At 34.7% G+C, this 12,417-nt stretch overlaps 1 protein-coding gene and 1 long non-coding RNA gene across 4 annotated transcripts in view; both read left to right on the top strand.

The window, feature by feature from the left end:
• Window positions 1–6,206, top strand: part of arhgef2a (Rho/Rac guanine nucleotide exchange factor 2a) — a 70,714-nt gene extending 64,508 nt beyond the window's left edge. For all 3 annotated transcript variants that reach the window (XM_089122693.1, XM_089122692.1, XM_039678571.2), the window contains 4 exons: window positions 2,224–2,274; window positions 2,388–2,699; window positions 2,981–3,170; window positions 4,911–6,206. In XM_089122693.1, coding sequence (XP_088978819.1) covers window positions 2,224–2,274; window positions 2,388–2,699; window positions 2,981–3,170; window positions 4,911–4,978 — 621 coding nt within the window. In that variant the 3' untranslated portion in view covers window positions 4,979–6,206. The remainder of the gene's footprint in view (window positions 1–2,223; window positions 2,275–2,387; window positions 2,700–2,980; window positions 3,171–4,910) is intronic.
• Window positions 6,207–9,799: 3,593 nt separating this feature from the next.
• LOC148970899 (uncharacterized) lies at window positions 9,800–11,572 on the top strand. The gene is made up of 2 exons (XR_016147341.1): window positions 9,800–10,112; window positions 11,398–11,572. It is a non-coding gene; the product is annotated as an uncharacterized LOC148970899 (long non-coding RNA).
• The last annotated feature ends 845 nt before the right edge of the window (window positions 11,573–12,417 follow it).

Genomic DNA, 12,417 nt, shown 5'->3' with positions numbered 1-12,417 from the left:
GACCGAGCTTAATCTACGGAAATGCGGATTACATTTCTGGGATGAAAAAAAAAACAAGCGATTGTTTTACTTTTTCATTAGAACTCTTTAAACTAGAGTGACAAGCAAATTGACTACTACTTTTATTCTGCAAAGATGCATTAAATTTATCAAAAGACATTTACACTTTTACAAATTTGGATTTTTTTTATCAAAGAGTCCTGAAAAAAATTAGTATCATCATGGTTAAGCATTTAAGCATTAAAACTGTTTTCAACATTGATAATAAGAATAATGTTTCTTGAGCAGAACATCAGCATATTAGAATGATTTCTGAAGGATCATGTGACACTGAAGACCTCCAGTCAATAATGAAGTCATAATAACCTTTCTTAATATCACTGAATGCATAGAATTCAGAAGTCTCAACCATGCTTTTAAAAGCTAAACTACTCTGATACAGCATCTTGAAAATGCAGCATTAGTTGCACATAATGCCAATAATAAGTACAAAGACCAACATTAAAAAAATAAGTCATTTTGTTATTTATAGCATATATTCATGATTATAATGATTCCAAATCAATATAACATGGACCTTGGATCTTGAAATCTTGAAAAACACTTAGTGATGCATGAGACTGATTATGTCTTATGTTACAATACAAAATGAAAATACACATATAAATCAAACAAATAGTTTGTAACAGATTAAATTATTGGCTGTATTTTATGGAAGCTCGTTTCCGCCACAGAATTAAACATTTTACAAGAGAATTGCGACTTTTTATTTAACAATTGCGAGTTTACAATCGCAATATAAAGTCAATTGCGTAATATAAAATCGCAATTGCATGTTATAAAGTTGGAATTGCAAGATATAAACATGCAAAAGTCAGAATTGCAAGTTTATTTCTCGCAATTACAAGTTTATATAACACAAATCTGACTTTATAATACGTAATTGCGACTTAATATCATGCAATTCTGACTTTATAACATGCAATTACAACTTTATATCACACCATTCTGACTTTATAACATACAAGTACGACTTTATATCATGCAATTTTGACTTTATATCACAATTGTGACTTTATATCATGCAATTCTGACTTTATAACATGCCATTACAACTTTATATCACACAATTCTGACTTTATAACATACAAGAACGACTTTATATCGTGCAATTTTGACTTTATATCACAATTGCGACTTTATATTATGCAATTCTGACTTTTCTAACATGCAATTACAACTTTATATCAAACAATTCTGACTTTATAACACACAAGTGTGACTTTATATCATGCAATTTTGACTTTATGTCACAATTGCGACTTTATATTATGCAATTCTGACTTTATAACATGCAATTACAACTTTATATCACACAATTCTGACTTTATAACATACAAGTGCGACTTTATATCAAGCAATTTTGACTTTATATCACAATTGTGACTTTATATTATGCAATTCTGACTTTATAACATGCAATTACAACTTTATATCACACAATTCTGACTTTATAACATACAAGTGCGACTTTATATCGAGCAATTTTGACTTTATATCACAATTGTGACTTTATATTATGCAATTCTGACTTTATAACATGCAATTACAACTTTATATCAAACAATTCTGACTTTATAATGCACAAGTGTGACTTTATATCATGCAATTTTGACTTTATATCACAATTGCGACTTTGTATTATGCAATTCTGACTTTATGACATGCAATTACAACTTTATATCACACAATTCTGACTTTATAACACACAAGTGCGACTTTATATCGTGCAATTTTGACTTTATATCACAATTGCGACTTTATATTATGCAATTCTGACTTTATAACATGCAATTACAACTTTATATCAAACAATTCTGACTTTATAACACACAAGTGTGACTTTATATCATGCAATTTTGACTTTATATCACAATTGCGACTTTATATGTCGCAATTCTTCTAACTTTATAACTCGCAATTTCTACTTTATATCACACAATTCCGAATTGTGAGATAAAAAGATGCAATTACCTTTTATATATTTTTTTTTATTCTATGGCGGAAACAAGCTTCTATAGTAGGCTACTTACACTATCAGTATGAATTTTTATTTTTTTATGAAAAAATGCATCTGCAAAATATATTGGCCTCCATTAAATATTATAATCTTCTTGGCTTATATATTAATGTGATGCATCACAAATGTGTCTTGTGTTTCAGGAGGTATCACAAAGGCTGGTGAATCTCAGTGCTCAGTTACACGTTCTGCAGGTATGTGTGCATTGCAAAATACATTTATCAAATCTTCTAAGCACTTATGTGCAAACAGGATCCAAAATAAAACGTTAATGTCAGTAAAGCGGCAAAAAAAATGTCTCTCCTAGGGTGTGGTGATACGACAGGACTCCATCTTAGAGCTCTGCCTAAGAGAGAGCCCTGTCTCCCCAGCCATCCCAGGGGCTCGTACAGTTCGCTCTTTGTCCCGGGATAGTGCCAGTGACATGGGCTCGCTGGGTGAGCTGGCCCTGCTGCAACGCCAGCACAGTCTCCTGCAGGAGGAGCTCGGACGCCTCAGGGGAGCCGAGGGCAAACTCAGGGAAAGCGAGAGAGCCAGAGCCCAGCTGGAGAAACAGCTCAGGGATCAGAAGACCCATAGCGCCTCTCTAAGGGATGGAGCTGGAACTACACGATCACAGGTGAGTTCGTCTTAGTGTAATTTAGCACGTTTTTAGCAAGTTTAAAACATTTTGAAGAGGATCTATTAAATTTTTTTTTTACATTGTCAACTTTCTTCAGTGTGTTAGTGCACCCAAAAATCAAAATCAAGACTTTGTAAAAGGGCACATAATGGCCTTTTTTTAAATAGAATAGAATAACACTTTTGATGTTATCACTATGTGGTGTTTGCTCAAAGTATATAAGGCCTACAATGTAGTAGCTCACAAATCCCATTCGCTTTACATTTCCTCACTTCAAGGCCCCACCAACACGCAAAGAGAGTGACACTGACCCCAACACTGACACACCATTGGCTAGCCAGGGATCGATGGAGCAATCAGACGGCCTGCAGGAATCCAGTGATGTGGAAGTAGACGTAATATCTGATGATGATGACGATGACGATGAGGTGGATTCGAGGGTGTCTCCTCGTTCAGAAAGCCCCAGAGGTCTGTACATATGACTCAGAACGACATTATGATAACAAATAATATAAATACATATAATTATATATCTAGTTGTTTTTCAAAAGGTAACATATTTATCATATATTTATAATTAATACATTAAAATCAAAATATTAAGATAATAACGTTAAATATTATTATATAGCTAGCTACTTAACAAATAAATCGGTAAGTAAATGTACATTTAAATATTGAATTAAGTTTAAATTATTATGTGAGAATGATACAAGAGTATAGCAGAATGTAGGAGACTGGTTGGCTGGGAGTTGTTGGCTTTGACTTTGCTCCATTTTTATATGAAATGATTACATATTTATCAGACAGTCGGCGTAGATGCACTTTACCCAGAACGATGCAAACTTTCAGCCTACACACGATTGTGCAACCAGTGTGCAAAACAAACACATGTTGAAACACTTGACTTGACTCACACACTAGACTCTGTCTGACAGGAGAACCTGCTTAATCTAAAAAAAAAAAATGTAAGTATACTTTTAGGTGGATTACTAATGTGTAAGCGTGTGTGTTATGGGTGGATAATTGCAGGTTGAATGTCTCACCCAGACCAAGTGATTCATTCGCAATGAACATACCTTATGTACATACACTTATACACACAGAAGTTTTCGAAAAGCCTCTTGAAATGATATAATCACAGTCCTAAGGTGTGTTTGAAATGGCATACTACTCATACTGCATGTAAGAGTGTTCAGCATACAGTATTACTTTTTTATTATTATTTTCTTAATTACTTTTAGGGACATTCAATTGATCAAAAATTATTGTAAATACTGTTAAATTGTTACAAAATATTTAAATTTCAAATAAATACTGCTCTATTGAACTTTATATATATCAAGTAACATAAAAATGATCATGATTTTCTCAAAATATTAACTGTTTTCAATAATAAGAAATGTTTATTGAGCACCAAATTCAGCTTTGCCATCACAGGAATAAATGGCATTTGAAAATAAATTAAAATAGAAAAGTTATTTTAAATTGTAATAATATTCCACAATATTATTGTATTATTTATTGTATTTATGATCAAATAAATGCAGCCTTGGTGAGCATAAAAACATTATTAAAACATCTTACTGACCCTAAACTTTAACTTAAAGCATTTTCATTTTCAAAAATAACTAAATGAAAAAAAATCTTTTTTTTTAAGTTGTTCCCCATGTGGATGAATTATGATGAAAGTGTCTAGGTAAATGCATTGCTTACAAAGGCATGTGAACGATTACTTAGACTTAATTACTATGGCAAATAGCAGGTAAACAGTATTTATTTCTGTTGCTCTGCACTGTATACTTTTCTTTATTTGCTTGTAGTATGCATTATAATAGTACTGAACTCAGTGTTGCTTTAGATCTTGATAATATGTTTTAGCAATTTTCTAACTTTAGCATTTAAATTGAGAAAATGTACTGATCATGAAAGGTGTTTTCCATTGTATATTTTAAAGGTGTATTCCATTGTATACGTTGGTTGCAGTTCCAAAAGGTTACTGGCCAACTAAAACAATTAATTTACTTTCCAAAAGCCAATTTGTGCTCATTTCGGACTGTAATCTAATGTATATCAAGAATCTGTACTGTGTAGTCTAGAAGCAGTTCATTTGGTAAAATTCAGAATTTAAAACTGTCTCATCTCTGAGATTAATGTCTAAATATGACTTTATTTACTTAATTGATTTTTTTTTTTCATCATCTACAGATCTGCAGGACATTCCTGAAGAGAGCGAGTCCACGACAGACCGGGACCGAGAGGTTTCGCACTGCTAATGTATTTTTGATTTCTCAACCCAAGACTGGCCTGGAACAGACTATAGACTCCATGAGCAGATCTTCCACCAAACAGGGAAGAATCTTACTTAGTTTATGAATATTCATTTCATTATATACATACAGTATTTAGTTGTATCCAGTAGTTTTGCTTACAGCTTCTGTGTGGCCGTTTATGACATGTTAATATTCAACATGTCTTCTTGGAATCCAAACATATGGCTTTTGACATCCACGGACCAATAAGGATATGCCAAAGCACCGTGATGTAGATGGAGTCATGCAAATAATGGGACTTTGCACTTGATAGTTGTCTTAAAATTCTTAAAGTATCTAAATAAACCAAACATAACTGATCCAGCTCAAGGGTACCGGCAAAAACCGTTGAGATTTATGTACTGTATGTGAGATCATTGTACCGATGCTGGAGCATGCAAAACGTTCTTGTTCGTGAGAGGTCATTGTAAAGAAATGTCTCTTTCTTGCGCTTTATTTTACATTTATTTATTTTCCTTTATTTTGAATGGAAGGATCAATTGTTTCAGGCATGTTGAAGCAGTTAGAAAGAAGCCATAACTTGAAAATTACCAACATAATATACTGGGACCAAAACTACTGGCTCTATAACAAAAAAATGACTATTTCAGAGACTTGAGGGATTTTTTTATGAAGGACTTATATTGCAATTTATAGCAATATATAAGAATATATATTTACATCTATAGCAATGATCTTAATAAACCCAGGAAGGTTATTATGATAGAGTAGTATGATATTATAAATGGTTCCTCAACCCACAGTGTGTGTTAATGGGGAATACTTTGTAAATAAAAGACGATTTATTGATTAAAATAGATCACATCACCAGAATCTGCCAGTAACGCCAACATTTGATGTGTCTTAACTATAGTTTTGCTTATGTTTTAATTTGGTTTAAGAATGTTTTTTTGCCACTACTTGACTATATGTGCCAAAATGTGCTTGGCTGACTATTGCTGAAATATATGCTTTTATTTTAGCCAGTTCAACATTTCAGGAAGCAACGTCTTAGAAATTATTGTAGGATGATATTCTTCATGTTTTGAAGTAACTATAAGAAAACATAGGATTTACTGAAGTCACACACAAATGTTTGTATTGAAAATGACAGAAACATTGTTGAAATGTTCATACAGTGTTTCAGATATATCGAAGTGGATCAAATAAAAACTGTTGGCATACAACATCATCAGGATTGTTTTTTTTATCTTATCCAGCAGAAAAATTATATTATTAATATTAATATTGAAGTCTTATAAATTCATTCTCATGAGATGATGTAACTATTAGGGCTGTCAAACGATTAATCGCATCCAAAATGAAAGTTTGTGTTTACATAAACAATGTGGGTGCACTGTTTGTATATATTAATACACACCCATGCATGTATATTTAAGAAAATTAAACCCACCCCTAAACTCCACCCCCTGATTCCTAAACCTACCCAGCTCCACCCCATGATCCATAGCCCCACCCCTAAACCTACCCAGCTCCACCCCCTGATCCATAACCCCACCCCTTAACCTACCCATCTCCATCCCCTGATCCATAACCCTACCCCATAACCTAACCAGCTCCACCCCCTGATCCATAACCCCACCCCTAAACCTACCTATCTTTACCCCCTGATCCCTAAATCCACCCCTAAACCTACCCATCTTCACCCCCTGATCTCTAAACCTACCCCTTAACCTACCCAGCTCCACCCCTGATCCATAACCCCACCCCTAATCCTACTCATCTCCACCCCCTGATCCCTAAACCTACCCAGCTCCACCACCTGATTCCTAAACCCACCCCTAAACCTACCCAGCTCCACCCCATGATCCATAACCCCACCCCTAAACCTACCCAGCTCCATCCCCTGATTCTTAAACCCACCCCTAAACCTACCCAGCTCCACCCCTTGATTCCTAAACCCACCCCTAAACCTACCCAGCTCCACCCCTTGATTCCTAAACCCACCCCTAAACCTACCCAGCTCCACCCCCTGATCCATAACCCCACCCCTAAACCTACCCATCTCCACTCCCTTAGCCCTAAATCCACCCCTAAACCTACCTCACTCCACCCCTCAGATCTGGATCTGACTCCGCCCCCTGGATCTTTTGTACTGCAGTGAGGTTCTACTGACAAATACGCCAAATATAAACTATTTACGAATTACCAAGAGTGTTTTATATTAAATCTAGTGTTCCAAAGATCTATTTATTTCCAAAATCGCATACAATCAGATTTTCATTAGTTTTCTATCCTTTTTTTAATATAAATAACAATGATAATAATAGTCAAATATATATAATTAAAATGCATATGTGCATTTACATTTCAATATCTATATCCAAATCTTTGTCCCTGGATAGCAGCTAATCCATAAAACAATGTCAGCCAGGAGACGAGTATTAATAGCTTGGTTGCACAGGCAGCATAGCTGGCATTCAGACGCACACACGCACACTACCTCATCCATCACTTCACTGTCCTAAACCAAAAGAGTGAGTTAGAAGAACAATTACATCTATCAAACAAAAGGAGCACTTAAAATAAAGTGGTGCATTGGCTCTACAGTGCAAGTGTTCCTTTCCCCTTACAATGAACTGCCTTTACTGCAGGAATTATGTGATATATTTAAGAGCTTTATCATAAAGCATTGACTTGTGTAAACGTTCCATTTGTGCATAATACAAAACGTTGTTTCTTCCTTTCTGAATACCATTGTATAATAAGTGAGTCTGAATACAAATACATTGTATTTGATTTATTCTTAAACAATGAGTTTTAACTTTAGCCTGGCATCCTGACTAAAAATAGTCTGGTCAGCCATAACCCGACACCACCATTGTCCCTTCACTTCAGCAAGCGCTTAGTTTAAGATGCACATGAATGACTCATTTTCTAAGGCTAATCACTATTGCTTTCATATTATCACTAATCTTTAGGTAGGCCTACTTCTAAAGGTAATGCAGAGTGATGGATGAATGATGTGGAAATCTATGCTACAGGAGAATTTCCCTACTTTTTATAGTAAAAAAAATATTTTCATGATTTGTAATCACAACATTTTTTCATTTGTCAAATCAACTTAGATAATTTATGTAGTTCAGATAACATAATATTTTGAGTTTCTGATGATTAGATCAATCTCCTTCATTGTATTAACTCAATTTTTCCATTTCAATGAACTTAAAATTTTAAGGCAACCAAGTTACTTATTTTTTAAGTTAAACCAACAATATTTTTTCAGTCTATTAAGCTTCATTTTTTATTCAAGTTTAGTAGACAACTATAAATTATTCCAATGTCATTTTTTTAACATACATAAAAAAAATATTGTTTTATTTTTAATTTATTTTTATATACTTCAAATGTGAAATGTCACTGTAAAAATATTCATGATTTGTAATCACAACATTTTTTTCTTTTGTCAAATCAACTTATAATTTATGTAGTTCATATAACATAATATTTTGAGTTTCTGGTGATTAAATTAATCTCCTTCATTGTATTAACTCATTTTTTTTTCCCATTTCAATGAACTTAAAATTTTAAGGCAACCAGGTTACTTATTTTTTTAAGTTAAACCAACAATATTTTTAATTCAAGTTTAGTAGACAACTATAAACTATTCCAATGTTACTTTTTTAACTTACATGAAAAAAAAATATTGTTTTATTTTTAATTTATTTGTATATACTTCAAATATGAAATCTTACTGTAAAAAATATTCATGATTTGTAATCACAACACTTTTTCTTTTGTCAAATCAACTTATAATTTATGTAGTTCAGATAACATAATATTTTGAGTTTCTGGCGATTAAATCATTCTCCTTCATATTAACTCAATTTTTCCATTTCAATGAACTTAAAATTTTAAGGCAACCAGGTTACTTATTTTTTTTTAAGTTAAACCAACAATATTTTTTTACAGTGCACTTTAATGCATTTTGTTTTGCATTATTTGATCCCAACATAAATCCCATATTTTTGTTATCTCATATTTTTAATGACTTTACTAATTCTAAAATGTTTAAAATCGTAATTATAAAGAAGGCCTTGTGTCTATAATTGTAATTAGTCACACGATTTACATAGTAATGTGATGTACAATAGTGGGGAAGCTTAGAAAGTAAAATTAAAACAAATAACAATGATAAAAAATAAAATAAACAAAATAAGCCCTTTGCTATGAATAAATACAGATCTAGAGAGGTAAATCATCTAGATGGCTGTGTGTTTGGGAATGTTGAACACATCAAGAGAGGTTCCCCAAAGCCTTGTTATACGTGGTCAGGCGAGTTAATGATAGAACAGTGCCTCATATTAGGAAAAAGCCTGTAAAGTGATCATTGTGGCGACTGACGAGCCATAAAGGGAACGGTGCAGCTGGGGATGCTAGTAATGTAACGTAACACAAACACACACACACACAGACACACACAGACACCTGTGCCTGTCACAAACACAGCGGCTTTGTCTTATTATAGCTGGACCTCAGCTCTGTCCATTCTTTTTGTCTTTGTCATCTTCCAACTCTTTCTTCCACAATGGGAAGATCTAGTAACAGAAAACAAAAGATGGAAATGAAAAGTAGGAATATATCAGTGAATTTATTGGTGTCGACGACATTAGTGTTAAACAGAATTGTGGAGAAGATAAGGTCCTGAAATCCGACGTAACATCACTACAGCGTCGCCTCATTAGTCACCAAACAGGCCTCATGACTGTATTAGGTGAGCTATAATGAGGGTGTGGGTGGGGTTTAATGGAAAAGGGGCGGGGCATGATGCCCACAGTTATAAATGCCCTCCCACTATCTCTAGCAGAGTTTGGTCTTTCCCCACTTTACTCCCTCTCTCTCTCTCTCTTCCTCTCTCCACGTTCCTCACTTGACCGGCTCCTGTCCCTAAACTCGTAGTCCTCGTCCACTGCACCGCCACTTTCTTTTTCTTGTCCCGTGAGCCCTACTCAGCGACACCAAGATGGAGGCCGTCAAGAAGAAGATGCTGATGCTCAAGCTGGATAAGGAGAACGCCCTGGACCAGGCCGAGCAGGCGGAGACCGACAGGAAAGGAGCAGAGGACAGAAGCAAACAGGTTAGGGGGAACACGAAAGGTCAAAGTTGTGATAACTAACACTGAACTAAGACTAAACGAGCTTTTAACTGAGTTTGAATGATTAGAGAGAGTTTTATTTATTTTATTCATTTATTATTATTATTATTATTTACATACAAGCATTTTTCATTATTTCCAGTTGCGTTTTAAAATCATTATTATAAAGTGTGTCTTTTGGACTCATAGTTTATAAACTACATTTAGTTAGGCTATTACATTACAATATGTGATGTAAAATAATGTGAAAAGAACAATTTTAAAATAATATGAATAAAATTAGCAACGCAAACATGTGAGGTGGAAAGGTCAAGGGTTGTGATTACAAAAACTGAACTAACTAACCGGAGTTCTTTTTTTTTTTTTTTTTTTTTTGGCTGAATATTCAATCATTTAAAGGGATAGTTTGCCCTATATGGGCAAACTATCCCTTTAAATGATTGAATATCAGGAACAGTTAAAGGAACACTTAGAGGAACAGTTTACCTCAATATATATATATATATATATATATATACCGGAGTTCATTTTTTTTTTTTTTTTGGCTGAATATTCAATCATTTAAAGGGATAGTTTGCCCTATCTATATATATATATATATATATATATATATATAGGGCAAACTATCCCTTTAAATGATTGAATATTCAGCCAAAAAAAAAAATGAACTCCGGTATATATATATATATATTGAGGCAAACTGTTCCTTTAAGAATTGATTACTGAAACCCCATATTTAATCTCTCATTTGAATTTAAAGGGGTTAATGACACTTATGACCTGTTGAAAGAAGGCCCTCTTCTCCGATTATTAAACTTTTTCATTCTGACCAAAACTAAAGGCAAGTCATTTTACAACATTTAAATGTGTATTAAGAATGTAATGCACCTGCCCAGTGCTGACAACTGTCTAATTACTCCTCTTGAAACAAGAGCTTGATTTGTGAAGACACTGAACAGCAGTCGCGATGCTGTGATCTGCCACTAGAAGAATGCAGGGCGGATAAACAGAGTCTTAAGAGATGGAGAAGGGAGTTGTAGATAGGGCTGAGGATGTGTGAAAGGTTTGGGGTTGCCAGTGAGGGTAATTGTATTGACATTAGGACAAGGAATGGCTTTAGTAAGCTGCGTATCTTAGCTTATCACCAGGAGAAGATGGGCAAAAAGACTTGACCAGCTTGAAGTGATTGGGGGGAAGATGTATTACAATAGTGCTATCATCTTACACATCTCTTCCACTCTCATATTGCTTTGTTTCTTTCTCCCAGCATGAGGATGAGCTGATTCAGATGCAGAAGAAACTGAAGGGAACTGAAGATGAGTTGGATAAATACTCAGAGGCCCTGAAGGACGCCCAGGAGAAACTGGAGATATCCGAGAAGAAGGCTGCGGATGTGAGTGATTGACGATCGCAAAGCACACAAACACAAATGCAACTCTTCAAACTTCATCCCGGGATTCTTGTTGGCCCGCCCCTCCATTCCTCTCATTCTCTCCATTCACTCCTCCACAGCTGACACTATCACTAACCCCCTTTTTGGCTGTGATGTCAACCATCCAGACTTGAACATCTCCCCTTAAATGTACACATTCACTAGCATTTATATTGACATAACACATAACGTGTATCTTTAACTACACAATCTCAAATGAACAACCAGTCAGTAATTACACTGATTGAAGTCCAAAACAGAACCGGCTCTTGAGAGTATAGCCCTGTCCCAAATGGAACCCTAAACCCTCTTCCTCTTGAGTCCACACTTTCGTGACGTAACACCACTTTGACTGTCGGGTAGAAGTCTGCTGTGGAGCTTGCTTGAGTGTGGACTCAGCAGAAGTGTGTATCAGCACCCTTCTGAAAGCTAAAATGATGAATGGGACACCCCACTCAATCATGGCGGCCATTTTAAGTCTGTAAAACCTCAAGAAGACATGAAGTGTGACTTTTGGGATAGGGCCTCAGTTGTTCAGAATTGGAACACTGCAAATGCACGTAGATGACTCACTTAAAAGAACTGTCTTTTGAGAGTCAGAATTGTTCAGAATCATGGTCTCGTTGTATATTGTTAATTTACTAACAAGAACCTGCTTAAAAAAAAAACAAACATTTGATCACAATCCGACTACAGTGGTCACACTTCATGTTGTTGATTTACTAAAAAGAATCGGTTCATTGGAATCATCTCTTCAAGAATCAGACTAGGCCCAACTGGTCACACAGCATGTTGTTGCTAATGAGAGTCATTCGTTTGGGAATTGGACCCCATGTGCCATCGTTTCTTTTTTCA

This window comes from Pimephales promelas, chromosome 18 (assembly GCF_988280905.1).
Source record: "Pimephales promelas chromosome 18, fPimPro1.hap1.1, whole genome shotgun sequence".
Taxonomy (NCBI): domain Eukaryota; kingdom Metazoa; phylum Chordata; class Actinopteri; order Cypriniformes; family Leuciscidae; genus Pimephales; species Pimephales promelas.
The sequence above is the reverse complement of the archived record's forward strand: the minus strand, read 5'-3'. Positions and strand labels throughout refer to the sequence as shown.